The 22,389-nt window shown below is 53.4% G+C and overlaps 1 protein-coding gene across 4 annotated transcripts in view; it reads right to left on the bottom strand.

The window, feature by feature from the left end:
• LOC144602708 (uncharacterized) overlaps positions 1-22,389 on the bottom strand; it is a 42,037-nt gene that overhangs the window by 7,718 nt on the left and 11,930 nt on the right. For 3 of the 4 annotated variants that reach the window (XM_078415840.1, XM_078415842.1, XM_078415841.1), the window contains exons 6-10: positions 21,965-22,054; positions 18,771-18,860; positions 9,674-10,404; positions 2,624-3,244; positions 394-585 (exon numbers count right to left, since the gene is read on the bottom strand). In XM_078415840.1, the coding sequence (XP_078271966.1) occupies positions 394-585; positions 2,624-3,244; positions 9,674-10,404; positions 18,771-18,860; positions 21,965-22,054 (1,724 nt within the window). The remainder of the gene's footprint in view (positions 1-393; positions 586-2,623; positions 3,245-9,673; positions 10,405-18,770; positions 18,861-21,964; positions 22,055-22,389) is intronic. The other variant, XM_078415844.1, reaches the window with a different exon arrangement.

Genomic DNA, 22,389 nt, shown 5'->3' with positions numbered 1-22,389 from the left:
TTTCTATAAGATCCCCCCTCAATCTTTCAAATTCCAGCGAGTACAAGCCCAGTCTATCCAGTCTTTCTTCATATGAAAGTCCTGCCATCCCAGGAATCAATCTGGTGAACCTTCTCTGTACTCCCTCTATGGCAAGAATGTCTACAGGCCTGATAGAGTCATAGAGTGACACAGCATGAAACAGGCCCTCCGGCCCAACCCGCCCACATGTCCCAGCTACACTAGTCCCACCTGCCCGCCTTTGGCCCATATCCTTCCAAACCCGTCCTACCCGCGTACCTGTCTATCGATGGGACAGTCCCAACCTCAGCTACCTCCTCTGGCAGCTTGTCCCAGACACCCACCACCCTCTGTGCGAAAGGGACGGCCAAATGATGGCCAGACTGCACCCACCTTGGGGGCCACGGGAGACTCCGACAGGGAGGCCAGTGAGGAGGACGGGGACGGCTGGCACGTCTGCCGGCGGGTCTTAACCTGCGGCTGCACGCTGGCATCTCCATCGCCGTCGGGCTGGCTGGCCGACCTCGAGCTCCGCAGGCGTCCAGAGAGCTTCTCCGTCTCCGGTGAACAGGGCGTCGTGCACTCCTGCGGACAACAGATGGTGATGCTGTCACGAGATGGCAGTCTGATGAAGGAACGGTACTGGTGCTTGAGGTATGAGCGGGGTGAGAGGATGGGGGGGGGGGGGTAGAACAAAGGAGGACCTGGTGAGGATACCCCCTAACTGAGTATAGGAGCAGGGAGGTTCTGCTGCAGTGTACAGGGCCTTGGTGAGACCACACCTGGAGTATTGCGTACAGTTTTGGTCTCCTAATCTGAGGAAAGACATTCTTGCCATAGAGGGAGTACAAAGAAGGTTCACCAGATTGATCCCTGGGATGGCAGGACTTTCATATGAAGAAAGACTGGATAGACTAGGCTTGTACTCGCTGGAATTTAGAAGACTGAGGGGGGATCTTATAGAAACATATAAAATTCTTAAGGGGTTGGAGAGGCTGGATGCGGGAAGATTGTTCCCGATGTTGGGGAAGCCCAGAACCAGGGGTCACAGTTTAAGGATAAGGGGGAAGTCTTTTAGGACCGAGATGAGAAAAAATTTCTTCACACAGAGAGTGGTGAATCTGTGGAATTCTCTGCCACAGAAGGTCGTTGAGGCCAGTTCATTGGCTATATTTAAAAGGGAGTTAGATGTGGCCCTTGTGGCTAAAGGGATCAGGGGGTATGGAGAGAAGGCAGGGACGGGTTACTGAGCTGGATGATCAGCCATGATCGTATTGAATGCTCGAAGGGCCAAATGGCCTACTCCTGCACCTATTTTCTATGTTTCTCTAACTCGGGGCTGTTTCCCTGTTGTGTGACTCGATGCAGTGTTTAACTCCATCATGGAGTGAGTGAGTGAGAGAGAAAGGAGGTGAGGAGCAGCAGAGAACCAGGTACAATAGAAAATAGGTGCAGGAGGAGGCCGTTCGGCCCTTCGAGCCAGCACCACCATTCAATGTGATCATGGCTGATCATTCTCAATCAGTACCCCGTTCCTGCCTTCTCCCCATACCCCCTGACTCCGCTATCCTTAAGAGCTCTATCTAGCTCTCTCTTGAAAGCATCCGGTGAATTGGCCTCCACTGCCTTCTGAGGCAGAGAATTCCACAGATTCACAACTCTCTGACTGAAACAGTTTTTCTTCATCTCCGTTCTAAATGGCCTACCCCTTACCAGGTACGATCTAGACTACAGATAGACGCAAAATGCTGGAGTAACTCAGCGGGTCAGGCAGCATCTCTGGAGAGAAGGAATGGGTGACGCTTCAGGTCTGAAGAAGGGCCCCGACCAGAAACGTCACCCATTCCTTCTTTCCCGAGATGCTGCCTGACCCGCTGAGTTACTCCAGCATTTTGTGGCTACCTTAGGTTTAAACCAGCATCTGCAGTTTTTTTCCTACGATCTTGACCATACCGGTCGGCACGGAATCGGTGGGCCGAAGGGCCTGTTTTCCACGCTGTGACTCCTAACTTAAACTTTGTGACCAAGATTAGTATAATCTTGGTTTTGATTCACGGCCCCTTCCATTCACTGAGAGGGGACCTCATTGAAACGTACCGAATAGTGAAAGGCTCGGATAGAGTGGATGTGGAGAGGATGTTTCCACTAGTGGGAGAGTCCAGGACTGGAGGACGTAGCCTCAAAACTAAATGAACTCCATTCAGGAAGGAGATGAGGAGGAATTTCTTAAGTCAGAGGGTGGTGAATCTGTGCAATTCATTGCCACAGAAGGCCGTGGAGGCCGAGTCAGTGGATATTTTTAAGGCGGAGACGGACAAATTCCTGATTAGATGGGGCGTCAAGGGTCATGGGGGGGAAGGCAGGAGAATGGGATTAGGAGGCAGTGATTGACCACGATTGAATGGCGGAGTGTATTTGATGGGCCGAATGGCCTAATTCCACTCCCATAACTTGTGAGCATGTGAAATTAGCTGCATACCGCCCTTGCCGTCTGCACGCCAGAGGCCGTTCCACCCGTCTATCCCCCTCCTAACCCCCCCACCCTCAGTCTGGCCTGGATTTAGGGGGTGGGTGGGCAGGTAACAATGGCTCGGTGCCATGAATAGCACATGTCGTCACTCACCTGCTTCATCCGGCTGCTTCGGCCCCTGGTCCGTTGCTGTGCCGGGCCCTGGGTTGCGGGAGCCACCTCTGCCCCACCCCGTGGGGAGGCCGCAGGCCTGCGCTTAGCTTGAGCCTTGGCAGCAGGCCTGGGGCCCTCCTCCAGGGGGTCGCCCGCGGTGGGCTGAGGTGGGCCTCCCCCGGGCCTGGTGGGCGTCTGCGGGCTGCCCGGTGGGCTCTCCGCCGGCTGCCCGGCCTCCCTCCGCTGCGACTTCCTTCCTCGGCCGCGTCTCTCCGCGGCCCGGCCGGTGGACGGCGTTTCGGGCCCAGGATCCCTCGCGTCGACCTCCGCCGCCAGGCCGGGCGGCGAGGCCTCGGCCGTCGGCGCGGCGCCCGGATTCGCCCCGTCTCCGCGCGAGATCGTGCCCCTCTCCTGCCCCCTCTCCCCGCCGTCTGCTGCCTCCGATGGTCCCGGTGAGGCCGCGGGCTCCGCGACGCTCCCTCCCTCGCTCCCGGGCGATGGCGGGATAACCTGCGGCTGCACGCTGGCATCTCGATCGCCGTCGGGCTGGCTGGCCGCCCTCGAGCTCCGCAGGCGTCCAGAGGGCGTCTCCGTCTCCGGTGAACAGGGCGTCGTGCACTCCTGCGGACAAGAGGCAATGCTGTCACAAGATGGCAGTCTGATGAAGGAACGGTACTGCTGCTTGAGGTATGAGCGGGGTGAGAGGATGGGGGGGGGGGGGGGTAGAACAAAGGAGTACCTGGTGAGGATACCCCCTAACTGAGTATAGGAGCAGGGAGGTTCTGCTGCAGTTGTACAGGGCCTTGGTGAGACCACACCTGGAGTATTGCGTACAGTTTTGGTCTCCTAATCCGAGGAAAGACATTCTTGCCATAGAGGGAGTACAGAGAAGGTTCACCAGATTGATCCCTGGGATGGCAGGACTTTCATATGAAGAAAGATTGGATAGACTAGGCTTATACTCGCTGGAATTTAGAAGACTGAGGGGGGATCTTATAGAAACATATAAAATTCTTAAGGGGTTGGAGAGGCTGGATGCGGGAAGATTGCTCCCGATGTTGGGGAAGCCCAGAACCAGGGGTCACAGCTTAAGGATAAGGGGGACGTCTTTTAGGACCGAGATGAGAAAACATTTCTTCACACAGAGAGTGGTGAATCTGTGGAATTCTCTGCCACAGAAGGTAGTTGAGGCCAGTTCATTGGCCATATTTAAGAGGGAGTTAGATGTGGCCCTTGTGGCTAAAGGGATCAGGGGGTATGGAGAGAAGGTGGGTACAGGATACTGAGTTGGATGATCAGCCATGATCATATTGAATGGCGGTGCAGGCTCAAAGGGCCGAATGGCCTTCTCCTGCACCTATTTTCTATGTTTCTCTAAATCGGGGCTATTTCCCTGTTGTGTGACTCAACGCAGTGTTTAACTCCATCATGGAGTGAATGAGTGAGTGAGAGAGAAAGGAGGTGAGGAGCGGCAGAGAACCAGGTACAATAGACAATAGACAATAGGTGCAGGAGTAGGCCATTCAGCCCTTCGAGCCAGCACCGCCATTCAATGCGATCATGGCTGATCACTCTCAATCAGTACCCCGTTCCTGCCTTCTCCCCATACCCCCTCACTCCGCTATCCTTAAGAGCTCTATCCAGCTCTCTCTTGAAAGCATCCAACGAACTGGCCTCCACTGCCTTCTGAGGCAGAGAATTCCACACCTTCACCACCCTCTGACTGAAAAAGTTCTTCCTCATCTCCGTTCTAAATGGCCTACCCCTTATTCTTAAACTGTGGCCCCTTGTTCTGGACTCCCCCAACATTGGGAACATGTTATCTGCCTCTAATGTGTCCAATCCCCTAATTATCTTATATGTTTCAATAAGATCCCCCCTCATCCTTCTAAATTCCAGTGTATACAAGCCCAATCGCTCCAGCCTTTCAACATACGACAGTCCCGCCATTCCGGGAATTAACCTAGTGAACCTACGCTGCACGCCCTCCATAGCAAGAATATCCTTCCTCAAATTTGGAGACCAAAACTGCACACAGTACTCCAGGTGCGGTCTCACCAGGGCCCGGTACAACTGTAGAAGGACCTCTTTGCTCCTATACTCAACTCCTCTTGTTACGAAGGCCAACATTCCATTGGCTTTCTTCACTGCCTGCTGTACCTGCATGCTTCCTTTCATTGACTGATGCACTAGGACACCCAGATCTCGTTGAACTCCCCCTCCTCCTAACTTGACACCATTCAGATAATAATCTGCCTTTCTATTCTTACTTCCAAAGTGAATAACCTCACACTTATCTACATTAAACTGCATCTGCCATGTATCCGCCCACTCACACAACCTGTCCAAGTCACCCTGCAGCCTTATTGCATCTTCCTCACAATTTACACTACCCCCCAACTTAGTATCATCTGCAAATTTGCTAATGGTACTTTTAATCCCTTCGTCTAAGTCATTAATGTATATCGTAAATAGCTGGGGTCCCAGCACCGAACCTTGCGGTACCCCACTGGTCACTGCCTGCCATTCCGAAAGGGACCCATTTATCCCCACTCTTTGCTTTCTGTCTGTCAACCAATTTTCTATCCATGTCAGTACCCTACCCCCAATACCATGTGCCCTAATTTTGCCCACTAATCTCCTATGTGGGACCTTGTCGAAGGCTTTCTGAAAGTCGAGGTACACCACATCCACTGACTCTCCCTTGTCAAATTTCCTAGTTACATCCTCATAAAATTCCAGTAGATTTGTCAAGCATGTTTTCCCCTTCGTAAATCCATGCTGACTCGGAATGATCCCGTTACTGCTATCCAAATGCTCAGCAATTTCGTCTTTTATAATTGACTCCAGCATCTTCCCCACCACTGATGTCAGACTAACTGGTCTATAATTACCCGTTTTCTCTCTCCCTCCTTTCTTAAAAAGTGGGATAACATTTGCTATCCTCCAATCCACAGGAACTGATCCTGAATCTATAGAACATTGAAAAATGATCTCCAATGCTTCCACTATTCCTAGAGCCACCTACTTAAGTACTCTGGGATGCAGACCATCAGGCCCTGGGGATTTATCAGCCTTCAGTCCCATCAGTCTACCCAAAACCATTTCCTGCCTAATGTGGATTTCCTTCAGTTCCTCCATCACCCGTGGTTCTCCGGCCTAGAACATTTGGGAGATTGTGTGTATCTTCCTCAGTGAAGACAGATCCAAAGTAACGGTTTAACTCGTCTGCCATTTCTTTGTTCCCCATAATAAATTCCCCTGCTTCTGTCTTCAAGGGACCCACATTTGACTTGACTATTTTTTTCCTCTTCACGTACCTAAAAAAACTTTTGCTATCCTCCTTTATATTATTGGCTAGTTTACCCTCGTACCTCATCTTTTCTCCCCGTATTGCCTTTTTAGTTAACTTTTGTTGCTCTTTAAGAGTCCCAATCCTCTGTCTTCCCACTCTTCTTTGCTATGTTATACTTCCTCTCCTTAATTTTTATGCTATCCCTGACTTCCCTTGTCAGCCACAGGTGTCTCTTACTCCCCTTAGAGTCTTTCCACCTCTTTGGAATAAATTGATCCTGCAACCTCTGCATTATTCCCAGGAATACCTGCCATTGCTGTTCTACCGTCTTCCCTGCTAGGGCCTCCTTCCAGTCAATTTTGGCCAGCTCCTGCCTCATGCCTCTGTAATCCCCTTTGCTATACTGTAATACCGACACTTCCGATTTTCCCTTCTGCCTTTCCATTTGCAGAGTAAAACTTATCATGTTGTGATCACTGCCTCCTAATGGCTCTTTTACCTCTAGTCCCCTTATCAGATCAGGATCATTACACAACACTAAATCCAGAATTGCCTTCTCCCTGGTAGGCTCCAGTACAAGCTGTTCTAAGAATCCATCTCGAAGGCACTCTACAAACTCTCTTTCCTGGGGTCCATTTCCAACCTGATTTTCCCAGTCTACCTGCATGTTGAAATCTCCCATAACCACCGTAGCATTACATTTTTGACACGCCAATTTTATCTCCTGATTCAACTTGCACCCTATGTCGAGGCTACTGTTTGGGGGCCTATAGATAACTCCCATTAGGGTCTTTTTACCCTTACAATTTCTCATTTCTATCCATACTGATTCAACATCTCCTGATTCTATGTCACCCCTTGCAATGGAATGAATATCCTTCCTTACCATCAGAGCAACCCCACCCCCTCTGCCCACCTGTCTGTCTTTTCTATACGTTGTGTACCCCTGAATATTCAGTTCCCAGCCCTGGTCCTCTTGTAGCCATGTCTCAGTGATCCCTACAACATCATACTTGCCCATGACTAACTGAGCCTCAAGCTCATCCACTTTATTTTTTATACTACTCGCATTTAAGTACAACACTTTAACTTCTGTATTTACCTCCTCTCTCACATCGTTCACAATTGGCCCTGCCCTTAATTTCTTTTCCCCTCTAGAACTTCTGTTCCCATTCTTCAGAGAGTCTTTTGCAATATCTCCTGTATTCCCTTTAACCTCATCTTCATATTCACAATTTGTTAACCCCTCCCCCCCCACTACTTAGTTTAAAGCCACAGGTGTCGCACTAGCAAACCTGCCTGCCAGAATGTTTGTCCCCCTGCTGTTAAGATGCAACCCGTCCCTTTTGTACAAGTCACCCCTAGCCCAGAAGAGATCCCAGTGGTCCAGAAATCTAAATCCCTGCTCTCTGCACCAGTCCCTCAGCCATAAATTCATACCCTCTATCTCTCTGTTCCTGGCCTCACCAGCACGAGGTACCGGTAGCAGTCCAGAGATAACCACCTTCGACGTCCTCCTTCTCAGTGTTTTTCCCAACTCTCTAAACTCCTGCTGTAGCACCTCCTTCCTCTTCCGCCCGACGTCATTCGTGCCCACGTGCACAATGACTTCAGGTTGATCGCCTTCCCTCACTAGGATTTTCTGAAGCCGGTCTGTGATGTGTTGAACCCTGGCACCAGGGAGGCAACAGACCATCCTCAAGTCCCTCCTGCTGCCACAGAATCTTCTGTCCGTCCCTCGGACTATGGAGTCACCGACCACTACGGCTCTTCCAGACTTCGGTCTCCCCTGTCGAGTATCCTTGCCAACAGGTCCGCCACTCGGACTGGAAACGTCTTCTGCCCCGACAGTTCCCAAGAGGGTATACCTATTTGCAATAGGCACAGCCACTGGGGTCTCCTGTAGTCCACGTCCACGTCCACTCCCCCCTGAAACAGTCTCCCACCTTCGCTCGACCTGGACCCTTGGCGTGACAGCCTCACAATAGGTCCTGTCGAGGAAACTCTCGCATTCCCGGATGGCCCTGAGGTCATCCAACTGCCTCTCCAACTCCACCACACGTCCCTTCAGGAGCTGCACCTGGACACAGTTCTTGCAGGTGTAGCTCCCAGAAGCTCCAGCGACGTCCCTGTCTTCCCACATCCTGCAGGAAACACACTGCACCAACTTTTCCGCCATCACCTTGTGCCTATAACCAGCTCTGGCTTAAAACAATTGTATCCTCCTCACCTCAGCGCCGAAGACTCGCAGCCAAAGACTCGCACTTCCCTCACTGGGCTGCACCCGAACAGGGCTGCACCCTTTTGCAAGTATTGCTTATATCACCAATTAAATTGCCTGATTGTCCAATTTACCTGACTTCTCACTGTAATCAGCACTTACTTTTCTGCTCAGCCAACGGGCGTCCTTGCTCTGCTCCCGGACTTTTCAAATTGACTACTAGCTTCCTCTTGGCGCTCTTTTTAAACTGCCTGTTCAACTGTAATTAGCACTTACTTTTCTGCTCAGCCAACGGGCGTCCTTGCTCTGCTCCCGGACTTTTCAAATTCAAGACAATAGACAACAGGTGCAGGAGGAGGCCATTCGGCCCTTCGAGCCAGCACCGCCATTCAATGTGATCATGGCTGATCATTCTCAATCAGTACCCCGTTCCTGCCTTCTCCCCATACCCCCTGACTCCGCTATCCTTAAGAGCTCTATCTAGCTCTCTCTTGAAAGCATCCAGAGAATTGGCCTCCACTGCCTTCTGAGGCAGAGAATTCCACAGATTCACAACTCTCTGACTGAAAAAGTTTTTCTTCATCTCCGTTCTAAATGGCCTACCCCTTACCAGGTACGATCTAGACTACAGGTAGACGCGAAATGCTGGAGTAACTCAGCGGGTCAGGCAACATCTCGGGAGAGAAGGAATGGGTGACGCTTCGGGTCTGAAGAAGGGCCTCGACCCGAAACGTCACCCATTCCTTCTCTCCCGAGATGCTGCCTGACCCGCTGAGTTACTCCAGCATTTTGTGGCTACCTTAGGTTTAAACCAGCATCTGCAGTTTTTTTCCTACGATCTTGACCATACCGGTGGTCGGCACGGAATCGGTGGGCCGAAGGGCCTGTTTTCCACGCTGTGACTCCTAACCTAAACTTTGTGACCAAGATTAGTATAATCTTGGTTTTGATTCACGGCCCCTTCCATTCACTGAGAGGGGACCTCATTGAAACGTACCGAATAGTGAAAGGCTCGGATAGAGTGGATGTGGAGAGGATGTTTCCACTAGTGGTAGAGTCCAGGACTGGAGGACGTAGCCTCAAAACTAAATGAACTCCATTCAGGAAGGAGATCAGGAGGAATTTCTTAAGTCAGAGGGTGGTGAATCTGTGCAATTCATTGCCACAGAAGGCCGTGGAGGCCGAGTCAGTGGATATTTTTAAGGCGGAGACGGACAAATTCCTGATTAGATGGGGCGTCAAGGGTCATGGGGGGGGGAAGGCAGGAGAATGGGATTAGGAGGCAGTGATTGACCACGATTGAATGGCGGAGTGTATTTGATGGGCCGAATGGCCTAGTTCCACTCCCATAACTTGTGAGCTTGTGAAATTAGCTGCATTCCGCCCTTGCCGTCTCCACGCCAGAGGCCGTTCCACCCGTCTATCCCTCTCCTAACCCCCCCCCCCCACCCTCAGTCTGGCCTGGATTTAGGGGGTGGGTGGGTGGGCAGGTAACAATGGCTCGGTGCGATGAATAGCACATGTCGTCACTCACCTGCTTCCTCCGGTTGCTCCGGCCCCTGGTCCGTTGCTGTGCCGGGCCCTGGGTTGCGGGAGCCACCTCCGCCCCACCCCGTGGGGAGGCCGCAGGCCTGCGCTTAGCTTGAGCCTTGGCAGCAGACCGGGGGCCCTCCTCCGGGGGGTCGCCCGCAGTGAGCTGAGGTGGGCCTCCCCTGGACCTGGCGGGCGTCTGCGGGCTGCCCGGTGGGCTATCCGCCGGCTGCCCGGCCTCCCTCCGCTGCAACCTCCTTCCTCGGCCGCGTCTTCCCGCGGCCCGGCCGGCGGCCGGCGTTTCGGTCCCAGGATCCCGCGCGTCGACCTCCGCCGCCAGGCGGGGTGGCGAGGCCTCGGCAGTCGGCGCGGCGCCCGGATTCGCCCCATCTCCGCGCGAGACCGTGCCCCTCTCCTGCCCCCTCTCCCCGCCGTCTGCTGCCTCCGATGGTCCCGGTGAGGCCGCCGGCTCCGCGACGCTCCCTCCCTCGCTCCTGGGCGATGGCGGTGTCGAGGGACGATCGGCATTGCCCTCTTCCTCCTCCTCCTCCTCCCCGTTAGGACGCTGCTCAGCGCAGAACAACTGGGTGTCGTCACTGGCCCAACGCTCCGGGTCCTCGGGTCCCAGCCCGCCTTCCTCCCGGTGCTCCGACCCATCCCGGTGCGGCGGCGAAGCTGTTCCGGCAGCCTTGCTCACTGGCGGCTCTGCCCCACTGCTCCGCGCCAGGCGGTCACCTGAGGAAGAACATGACAGCAATCAGCCCAAGCTGCTCCCTCCCAAATGGGCATCTTCACCAGGCTTCCTGCACTTTTCTTTAGGTGCAGGGGAAAAGATTTAATCGGAATTTAGTTTAGTTTAGAGATACTGCGCGGAAGCAAGCCCTTTCGGCCCACCGGGTCCGCGCCGACCCGTGATCCCCGCACGTTAACACACTATCCTACACCCACTAGGGACAATTTTTACATTTATCAAGCCAATTAACCTACAAACCTGCCCGTCTTTGGAGGAAACCGAAGATCTCGGAGAAAAGGCCAGCAGGTCACGGGGAGAACCCGGGTCTCCGGCGCTGCATTCATTCACTGTAAGGCAGCAACTCTACCACTGCCCAAGGTGAGGGGAAAAGATTTGATCGGAATCCGAGGGGTAACTGTTTCATTCGAAGGATGGCGGGTGCATGGAATGAGCTGCCAGAGGAGGTAGTTGAGGCCGGGACTATCCCAACGTTTACGAAGCAGTTAGACGGGTACATGGATTGGGCAGGTTTGGAGGGATATGGGCCAAATGCTGGCAGATGGGACTAGTGTAGCTGGGACATGTTGGCTGGTGTGGGCAAGTTGGGCCGAAGGGCCTGTTTCCACACTGTATCACTCTATGACTCACAATGAGCGTTTGATGGCACTGGGCCCATACTTGCTGGAGTTTAGAAGGATGAGGGGGAACCTCGTTGAAATGTACCGAATAGAGTAGGCTTGGATAGAGTGGATGTGGAGAGGATGGTTCCACTGGTGGGAGAGTCTAGGACTAGAGGTCACAGCCTCAGAATTAAAGGACGTTCTGTAGTGGCCTGGCGGAGGCCAGAGAAAAGGCAGGACGCCACGCAGGTTTAGTTAACGGTCTTTATTAGGCTGTGAGCTCCTGCTCACAGCGTAGTCCACCTACGGATGTACCACACCTCCCACGGGCTGACCTTTAACCCCTTACGCCTGTCCGTCAAGTGACGAGGGGGCTGACCCAAGGAGTGGCCTGATCCCCAGGGACCGCCACAGGACCCCCCCCAAGAACCGGAGGTACAAAGTGGACAGGAGGGCGCATGAGGCGTCGGCCACCCTGTTGTTTTTGCCCTCCACGAAACGAATTGAGGTGGTGTACTCGGACACGTACGCCAATTGCCTCTGTTGCCGCGCAGACCACAGATCTGAAACCTTGGCAAACGCAAATGTGAGTGGCTTGTGGTCTGTAAATGCAGTGAAGGGTCTTCCCTCCAGGAAGTACTAAAAGTGGCGTACTGCGAGGTAGAGGGCGAGGAGCCCACGGTCGAACGCGCTGTAACGCCGTTGGGCCCCGCTGAGGTGCCTGCTAAAGAAGGCGAGTGGCCGCCAACACCCGTCGATGAGCTGCTCCAGCACCGCACCGACCGCCACCTCAGAAGCGTCCATGGTCAGGGCGGTTGGGGCATCCTCCTTAGGATGGACGAGCATCGTGGCCCTGGCCAGGGCCTCCTTAGCCTGCTCAAAGGCCGCTCCTGCTTCGTCGTCCCACTCGACCTCCTTGCGACGACCAGCCATGAGGTGGAAGAGTGGGCGCATAGTTCCGGCTGCCGCCGGCAGGAAGCGGTGATAGAAGGAAATCATCCCGGCGAATTCCTGCAGGCCCTTGACAGTGGTCGGGCGGGGGAACCGGCGGACAGCGTCGGCCCTGTCCGGAAGAGGTACCACCCCTTGTGGGGTCACCCGATGGCCGAGGAAATCGATGGCCGTCACCCCAAAACGGCACTTGGACGTGTTGATGGACAAACCGTACTCGCTGAGGCGTTTACACAGCTGGCGGAGGTGGGTGCAGTGCTCCTGCCTCGAGCGGCTGGCCACGAGTACGTCGTCCAAGTAAACAAACATAAAGTCTAGGCCACGGCACACACAGTGCATAGGCCGTTGGAAGGCCTGTGCGGCGTTCTTCAAACCGAACGGCATCCGTAAAAACTCGAACAGGCCAAACGGAGTAATGATGGCAGTCTTGGGGATGTCGTCGGGGTGGACCGGGATTTGATTATACCCACGCACAAGGTCCACCTTGGAGAACACAGGTGCTCCGGCCAGGTGGGCATTAAAGTCCTGGATGTCCGGGACCGGATACCTGTCGGCGACGGTCGCGTCATTCAAGCGCCGATAGTCCCCGCATGGGCGCCAACCCTCGTCCGCCTTAGGGACCAAGTGGAGTGGTAACGCCCACGGGCTATTGGAGGGGCGCATGATGCCCATTGACTCCATCCGACGAAATTCCTCTCGAGCTAGACGGAGCTTGTCTGGAGCGAGACGCTGCGCTCGGGCGTGCACGGGTGGCCCGGTGGTGGGGATGTGATGCTGCACCCCGTGCTTGGGAGCGGAGGAGCAGAAGTGGGTTTCGACAATGTCCGGGAAATCCAGCAGGATGCGCGCGTACGTCGCATCCACGGACGACAGGGGTCCGACGTTGGGGGAGACCGGCCCCAGCGTGCTGGAGTGCACCAGGTGCTTCCGCCTGACATCCACGAGCATCGAATGCGCTCGCAGGAAGTCGGCGCCCAGCAGCGGCTGGGAAACATCGGCGATGACGAACTCCCATGTAAACCAGCTATCGCCGAAGTTAAGGGCGAGCTTGCGGACCCCGTAAGTGTTGATGGGGCTCCCGTTCGCCGCAGTGAGGAGGGGGCCTCGTTTGCCCGCATGGATATCGGCGGTGGAAGGAGGTAGGACGCTCACCTCTGCTCCAGTCCACGAGGAACCGACCCCCGGTGCAGCGATCCCGAGCGAACACGCGATGGATCTGGCCGGCCGCCGAAGGAATCACTGACGGCCGGCCCCTGCGTTTCCCGGAAAGGCACAAGGGGGGCTACATTGTTTCGCATTCGGTCCCCAGCGACGGTGATAATAGCACCAGCCCCCTCTGCTGGTGTCCCGTGGTGGTGCAGACTGGGATGCCCACCAGCGACCTCTGGTGGCGTCTGACTGAACTGCCAGCGGGCCGTGCGAAAACGACGTGCCTGCACCGGAGTGCCCGATGGCGGCCAGATTTCGCCGCGGAGTGCCCGACGGCGGCCCCGGCTTGCTGTGCGCCTCCCGACGCCGCGGAACATCCAGAGCTGGTCAGCGCGCTCGGCCAGCCCCTGCGTGTCGGTGAACGGGTCCCCGGCGAGCTGCGAGCGGAGGTCGGCTGGGAGCTGCCGAAGGTAGGCATATTTAAATAGGAAACAGGGCTCGTGGCCGCCCATAAGGGCGAGCATGTCCTCCAGAAGGGCCAACGGCCGTCGGTCCCCGAGGCCCTCATAATTGCTCATAATTCGAGCTGCCCGCTCGGCCTCGCTGAGGCCGAACCTCCTGATAAGGAGGGCCGTAAGGCCCGCATATTCGTTAGCCACGGGGGGGGCGGTCAGGTAGGGCTTTACTCGCCTTGCTGTCTCCTGGTCCAGGGCGCCGACAACGTAGAAATACTTCGTCTCGTCCACGGTCACGCATCGCACAGCAAACTGTGCCTCTGCCTGCTGGAACCAGACCTCAGGCTCTTCGGTCCACAGGGTCGGGAGTTTGAGCGAGACGGCATCGAGGTCGGCAGGACCGGGTTGCGCATTACTGCGATACATCACGACGCGTGATGAATGTCGGGGTCACCAATGTAGTGGCCTGGCGGAGGCCAGAGAAAAGGCAGGACGCCAGGCAGGTTTAGTTAACGGTCTTTATTAGGCTGTGAGCTTCTGCTCACAGCATAGTCCAACCTAGGGATGAACCAGTCGATGGCGCGGTCCAGTCCAGTCGCCGTCGTGGTAGCTCTGCGGGAACTGTGCGTTTTAAACTGGTATGTTTACTTTAAAATTATCCCTAAGTGCTCTAGCGTGTGCTAGCACTTAGCATTAACCAATGTACGACCGGGAAACGCTCGTAAAATTAAACTCGAGCGCTACAGGAGCACTATTAAACAGAAATCTACTCACCGATATACCAATAGAGATCATCAAAGGAGCGCACCGCGGCAGCAGCAGTGGGAGCGCAGGTCAGTGGGAAAGTCGGAAAAAACACCGAGGGAAGCGAGGGGGGATTGGGAACAGGCTGAGAACCCAAGCCTTACGTCCACCTCTGCCCAGCATACTTCTGGCCAACGTCCAGTCCCTGGAGAACAAGCTGGATGACCTGAGGGCAAGGATCAGATTCCAGAGGGACATAAAGAACTGTAACATCCTTTGTCTGACTGAAACATGGCTGACCCCGCTGGTGCCTGACCAGGTGATCTGCCCATCCGAGTCCTTCACTGTTTTCCGGGCGGACAGAACGAAAGAATCTGGGAAATCCAAGGGCGGAGGAGTCTGCTTCTTGACCAATAATAACTGGTGTAATCCTGGGAATATTAAGACGCTTTCTCGTTCCTGCTCGCCGGACCTGGAACATCTAACTATCCTATGCCGACCATTCTACCTACCCCGGGAGTTCAGCTCGGTGATCATCACAGCCGTCTATATCCCACCGCATGCGGACACCGACGTGGCACTGTCCACCCTACACGATGTGGTGTGTCAACACCAAAACAAGAACCCTGATGCGGCTGTGCTGGTGGCTGGAGACTTCAATAGGGGAAATCTCAAAAAGGTCATGCCCAACTTCTACCAACACATCACGTGTGTCACCAGGGGGGAAAAGAACTTTGGACCACTGCTACACGCCGTTCAGGAAAGGCTACAAGGCCGTTTCTCTCCCTCCTTTTGGGAAATCTGACCACGCTGCCATTTTCCTGCTGCCGGAGTACAAACAACGGATAGTACGGGAAGCGACAGTGACGAGGGACGTAAAGCGGTGGGCTGACCATTCAGAGGCCATGCTGCAAGATGCACTGAGCGAAGTCGACTGGAACATGTTCCAAGCAAGTTCCAGAGACGTAAATGAGTTTGCGGAAGCGGTTACGGACTTCATTGCCACAATAGCCGATACCATCATCCCCACGGTAAGGGTCAGTATCTTCCCGAACCAAAAACCCTGGGTGGACAGGTCTATTCGCGTGGCCTTGAATGCTCGCACCGCTGCTTACAACTCCGGCCTGGCATCCGGCAACATGGACGACTACAAGGGAGAGTCCTACCGACTGAGAAGGGCAGTGAAAGATGCAAAAAAGAGGTACCGGGACAAGATGGAGTCACAGATGGAGCAGCAGGACACCAGGCGCCTTTGGCAGGGGCTACGGACTATAACTAGCTACAGGTCCAGCACCCCCTCAACCGGAAGTGCCGGCTCCTCCTTAGCTGATGACCTGAACTCTTTTTACGCACGGTTTGAGACGGGTAACACCACCAGCTCGCCGTCTAAAAACAGCACCGAAGGGGCGCTGGCTAGCGAGGCTGGAGGGGGATCCACCGCCGGGGATGTGCACACATTCTCGGTGTCCGAGCATGAGGTGAGGTGGGCTCTGACGCGTGTGAACACGAGGAAAGCTGGAGGCCCAGATGGTATATCTGGGCGAGTACTAAAGTCTTGTGCTACTCAGCTTGCTCCAGTGCTCACCACAATATTCAACCTCTCCTTGGCAAAGTCCATGGTCCCTGCATGCTTCAAAAGATCCATCATTGTACCGGTGCCAAAGAATGCCTCTCCAGCGTGTTTAAATGACTACCGACCGGTGGCCCTCACCTCGGTTGTCATGAAATGCTTGGAGAGGCTAGTCAAGAAGCACATCTGCGCCCTCCTTCCTCGCAACATGGACCCACTACAGTTCGCATACCGTCCGAACAGGTCCACGGATGATGCGGTCTCCCAGGTTCTACACACCGCTCTCTCTCATCTGGACAGCCAGGGGGGCTATGTGAGGATGCTGTTCATTGACTTTAGTTCAGCATTCAACACAATAGTCCCCAGCAGACTGGTTGAGAAGCTGCTGGAACTGGGGCTTAGCACCCCTCTGTGTGCCTGGGTCCTGGACTTTCTCACTGCCAGGCCCCAAGTGGTCAGGATGGGGGAACACACATCTAGCTCCCTCACCCTGAACATAGGATCCCCCCAGGGCTGCGTCCTTAGCCCCCTATTGTACTCCCTGTACACACATGACTGTAGGGCCAGGTTCAGCTCAAACTCCATCATCAAGTTTGCTGATGACACTGTGGTGGTGGGCCGGATCTCCAACAACGATGAGAAGGCCTACCGGGAGGAGGTGGCTGATCTGGCACTCTGGTGTCAGGACAATAGCCTCCTCTTGAATGTCACTAAAACAAAGGAGCTGATTGTGGACTTCAGAAGGGCTAAACATCCAAGGACGTACACGCCACTGGAGATAAATGGGTCTATTGTGGATAGGGTGAGCAGTTTCAAATACTTGGGAGTCCGCATCGCAGAGGATCTGACGTGGGCAACGCACATTGCCGCACTGGTGGGTAAGGCTAAGCAGCGCCTTTACCACCTTAGACAACTGAGGAAATTCAGAGTGTCGCTGAGGATCCTTCATTGCTTCTACTCTGGGGCTGTAGAGAGCATCCTGTCCGGCAACATTACAGTCTGGTTTGGGAACAGCTCTGCCCAGGACAGAATGGCCCTGCAGAGAGTAGTGCGTTCGGCAGAACGCACCATGGGAACTACACTCGTCCCCCTGCAGGACCTATACATCAGGAGGTGCAGATCCAGAGCAAGCAAGATCATGAGGGACCCCTGCCACCCCAGTAACGGACTGTTCCAGATGCTACGGTCAGGCTGTCACGCTGTGAAAACGGAGAGGATGAGACGGAGCTTCTTCCCACAGGCCATCAGGACTGTCAACTTTGATAACCCCAGAGACTAAATTTTTGTCGACACTTTTGGTGCTATGTTTAGTAACTTATTAACTTTATTTATTGTAACTGTAATTATTTTTGTGCACAACCCGCAGGCATTGCCACTTTCATTTCACTGCACATCGAGTATGTGTATGTGACAAATAAATTTGACTTGACTTGATCTCCCAACGGGCTGACCTTTAACCCCTTACGCCTGTCCATCAAGTGACGAGGGGGCTGACCCAAGGAGTGGCCTGATCCCCAGGGTCCGCCACAGTTCCTTTATATCATCATCATAGATATACAGCCGGAAACAGGCCTTTTCGGCCCTCCAAGTCCGTGCCGCCCAGCGATCCCCGTAACATTAACACTATCCTACACCCAATAGGGACAATTTTTACATTTACCCAGCCAATTAACCTACATACCTGTACGTCTTTGGAGTGTGGGAGGAAACCGAAGATCTCGGAGAAAACCCACGCAGGTCACGGGGAGAACGTACAAACTCCTTACAGTGCAGCACCCGTAGTCAGGATCGAACCTGAGTCTCCGGCGCTGCATTCGCTGTAAAGCAGCAACTCTACCGCTGCGTTACCGTGCCGCCCAAGGATGTGAAGGAATTTCTTTAGTCATAGGGAGGTGAATCTGTGGGATTCTTTGCCACAGAAGGCTGCGGAGGACGCCAGTGGATATTTTTATGGCAGAGATAGATAGATTCTTGATTAGTACGGGGTCTCAGGTTATGGGGAGAAGGCAGGAGAATAGGGTTAGAAAGGAGAGTTAGATCAGCCATGATTGAATGGCGGAGTAGACCTTTTGGTCGTTTCCCTATATCTCTCGTTTCCCTTTCCCCTGTCTCTCAGTCTGAAGAAGGGTCCCTCTGTGATTCCTCCTGCTCTCCGACCATGTTTTAAGCCAGACGATCTTTCATTCATTTGTTCTATGTACCTTCTATATCATGTTTCCTCTCCCGTGACTCTGTCTGAAGAAGGGTCCCGACCCGAAGGGTCCGGGCCCGAATGGTTCCTCCTCATCCCCATTCTAAAGGTACGGCTTTTTATTCTGAGGCTGTGCCCTCTGGTCCTACTCTCCCACTATGGGAAACATCCTCTCCACATCCACTCTGTCCAACACGTTCATTATTCGGTAGGTCTCAAAGAGATCCCCTGAAGGCTTTGGTCTGAAGGGAATCTTATCGAAACGTATAAGATTATTAAGGGATTGGACACGTTAGAGGCAGGAAACATGTTCCCAATGTTGGGGGAGTCCAGAACCAGGGGCCACAGTTTAAGAATGAGGGGTAGGCCATTTAGAACGGAGATGAGGAGAAACTTTTTCAGTCAGAGAGTTGTGAATCTGTGGAATTATCTGCCTCAGAAGGCAGTGGAGGCCAATTCTCTGAATGCATTCAAGAGAGAGCAAGATAGAGCTCTTAAGGATAGCGGAGTCAGGGGGTATGGGGAGAAGGCAGGAACGGGGCACTGATTGAGAATGATCAGCCATGATCACATTGAATGGCGGTGCTGGCTCAAAGGGCCGAATGGCCTCCTCCTGCACCCATTGTCTATTGACTCTGAAAGCAACTTTCAGCCAAAAACCAGCTGGGAGCACAAATTTAAATCTTACTTTGAGACGGCTCTTTGGTGAAAGTCGGTGGCTGAAGCTCGAACGCCTGTGTGGCATCTTCTTCCAGGCTGTCCGTGTTCACAGGGTCACCTGCGGAAAACATCGGTCAAGGTCTAAACGTCAACGTATTATTGTGGACACGAGGAACTGCAGACGCTGGTTTAAACCGAAGACAGGGCTACCAAAGTAGAGCTAGTGCCTTTCAGCGCCACAGACCCGGGTTTGATTCTGACTGCGGGCGCCGTCTGTACGGAGTTTGTACGTTCTCCCCGTGACCTGCGTGGGTTTTCCCGGAGATTTTAGAATTTTTTTTAGTTGTAGAGATACAGCGCAGAAACAGGCCCTTTGGCCCACCGGGTCCGCGCCGCCCAGCGATCCCCGCACACTAACACTATCCTACACCCCTAGGGACAATTTTTTTTACATTTGCCCAGCCAATTAACCTACATACCTGTACGTCTTTGGAGCGTGGGAAGAAACCGAAGATCTCGGAGAAAACACACGCAGGTCACGGGGAGAACGTACAAACTCCGTACAGACGGCGCTGGTAGTCAGGATCGAACCTGAGTCTCCGGCGCTACATTCGCTGTAAGGTAGCAACTCTACCGCCGCGCTACCGTGCCGCCACACGCGGTCTTCGGTCTCCTCCCACACACCAAAGACGTACAGGTTTGTAGGTTAATTGGCTTGGTATAAATGTAAAAAATTGTCACATTCGTGTATAGGGCAGTGTCGATATGCGGGGATCGCTGGTCGGCATGGACTCGGTGAGCTGAAGGGCTTGTTTCCACGTTGTATCTCGAAACTAAACAGACACAAAAAGCCAAAGTAACTTAGCGGGTCCGGCAGCATCTCTGGGGAAAAGAAATAGGTGACGTTTCGGGTCGGGACTCTTCTTCCGACAGAGTCGCGGAAAGGGGAACAGGAGATATAGACGGCACTTACAACAAACGAACGAAAGATATGTAAAGAGCAACGATAATCAAGGAAAATTGGAGTCCAGAATGGTCCATTGATGCCCAAACCAAACCTGTCAAAAACATATACCTGTGTAGGAAGGAACTGCAGATGCTGATTTAAACCGAAGACAGACACAAAAAGCTGGAGTAACTCAGCGGGCCAGACAGCATCCCTGGAGAGAAGGAATGGGTGACGTTTCGGGTCGGGAACCTTCTTCAGACAGAGTCACGGGAGAGGGAAACATGATATAGAAGGTACATAGAACAATTGAATGAAAGATCGTCTGGCTTAAAACATGGTCGGAGAGCAGGAGGAATCACAGAGGGACCCTTCTTCAGACTGAGAGACAGGGGAAAGGGAAACGAGAGATATAGGCGGTAGAGAGATGCAGAACAAATGACTGGAGTTACCTGGAGTACTGTGTGCAGTTTTGGTCTCCAAATTTGAGGAAGGATATTCTTGCTATTGAGGGCGTGCAGCGTAGGTTTACTAGGTTAATTCCCGGAATGGCGGGACTGTCATATATTGAAAGACTGGAGCGACTACGCTTGTATACACTGGAATTTAGAAGGATGAGAGCGGATCTTATTGAAACATATAAGATTATTAAGGGGTTGGACACGTTAGAGGCAGGAAACATGTTCCCAATGTTGGGGGAGTCCAGAACCAGGGGCCACAGTTTAAGAATAAGGGGTAGGCCATTTAGAACCGAGATGAGGAAAAACTTTTTAAGAGAGTTGTAAATCTGTGGAATTTTCTGCCTCAGAGGGCAGTGGAGGCCAATTCTCTGAATGCATTCAAGAGAGAGCTAGATAGAGCTCTTAAGGATAGCGGAGTCAGGGGGTGTGGGGAGAAGGCAGGAACGGGGTACAGATTGAGAATGATCAGCCATGATCACATTGAATGGTGCTGCTGGCGGCTCGAAGAGCCGAATGGCCTACTCCTGCACCTATTGCCTATTGACTGAGAGGTATGCAAAAAAGTAACGATGATAAAGGGAACAGGCCATTGTTCGCTGTGGGCTAGGTGAAAATGAGTTACAGACAAAATGAGACTCAACAAGACGACTTTGAAGCTAAAAACATGCAGTTCAGTTCAGTTTAGAGATACAGCACGGAAACAGGCCCTTCGACCCACCGAGTCCGTGTTGACCAGCGATTCCCTGCACACACAAGGAACAATTTACAATGATACCAATGGTTTGTGCATCAATGGACCATTCTGGACTCCAATTTTCCTTGATTATCGTTGCTATTTGCATATCTTTCATTCGTTTGTCCTAAGTGCCGCCTATATCTCTTGTTCCCCTTTCCCCTGACCCTCAGTCTGAAGAAGGGTCCCGACCCGAAACGTCACCTATTCCTTTTCCCCAGAGATGCTGCCTGACCCACTGAGTTACTTTGGCTTTTTGTGTCTGTTTAGTTTCGAGATACAACGCGGAAACAGGCCCTTCAGCCCACCGAGTCCACGCCGACCAGCGATCCCCGCATATTGACACTGCCCTACACACAAATATGACAATTTTTTACATTTATACCAAGCCAATTAACCTACAAACCTGTACGTCTTTGGCGTGTGGGAGGAAACCGAAGACTGCGTGTGGCGGCATGGTGGCGCAGCGGTAGATTTTTAGATTTAGAGATACAGCGCGGAAACAGGCCCTTCGGCCCAACGGGTCCACGCCACCCAGCGATCCCCGCACATTAACACTATCCTACAGACACTAGGGACAATTTTTTTTGTTACATTTGCCCAGCCAATTAACCTACATACCTGTACGTCTTTGGAGTTGCTGCCTTACAGCGAATGCAGCGCCGGAGACTCAGGTTCGATCCTGACTACGGGCGCCGTCTGTACGGAGTTTGTACGTTCTCCCCGTGACCTGCGTGGGTTCTCCCCGTGACCTGCGTGGGTTTCCTCCCACACTCATTTACACCAAGCCAATTAACCTACAAACCTGTGCGTCTTTGGAGTGTGGGAGGAAACCGAAGATCTCGGAGAAAACCCACGCAGGTCACGGGGAGAAAGTACAAAGTCCATACAGACAGCACCCGTAGTCAGGATTGAACATGAGTCTCCACGCTGAAAGCGCTGTAAGGCAGCAACTCTACCGCTGTGCCACCGTGCCTTCTGCACAGCGTGAGAATTAACGCAACAGGCTGGAGCCTTCGCCTGAAAGCGCTTTTCAGGTGAAAGCCACAAACTCAGCTGTGGGAACACAATTTAAATCTTACTTTGAGACGGCTCTTTGGTAAAAACGGGAGACTGAGGGTTGAAGGTCCTCGCGGCATCTTCCTCCGGGCTGCGTGTGGTGCAAGGGTCACCTGTGGACAACACCAGTAAAGGTCCAAACGTCAGCACTTTTTGTTTAGAAAGGATAATCACAGAACAGCTAGAAAAACACAGTCGACACAAAAAGCTGGAGTAACTCAGCGGGTGGGTCAGGCAGCATCTCGGGAGAGAAGGAATGGGTGACGTTTCGCGTCGAGACCCTTCTTCAGACTGACTTCAGGGCAGGGGGAGGCAAAGATAGAGTGTGGTCGGAGACAGGAAGAGTTGCGGGAGAGCTGGGAAGGTGGAGGGGATAGAGAGGGAAAGCAGGGGCTATCTGAAGCAGTGAGAGAGGATGTCGCTGTACTCTCGTCGGAGAGAGGAGAAC

Source organism: Rhinoraja longicauda, chromosome 19 (assembly GCF_053455715.1).
Source record: "Rhinoraja longicauda isolate Sanriku21f chromosome 19, sRhiLon1.1, whole genome shotgun sequence".
NCBI classification, from domain to species: domain Eukaryota; kingdom Metazoa; phylum Chordata; class Chondrichthyes; order Rajiformes; family Arhynchobatidae; genus Rhinoraja; species Rhinoraja longicauda.
This window is presented reverse-complemented; position numbering and strand designations above follow the sequence as displayed.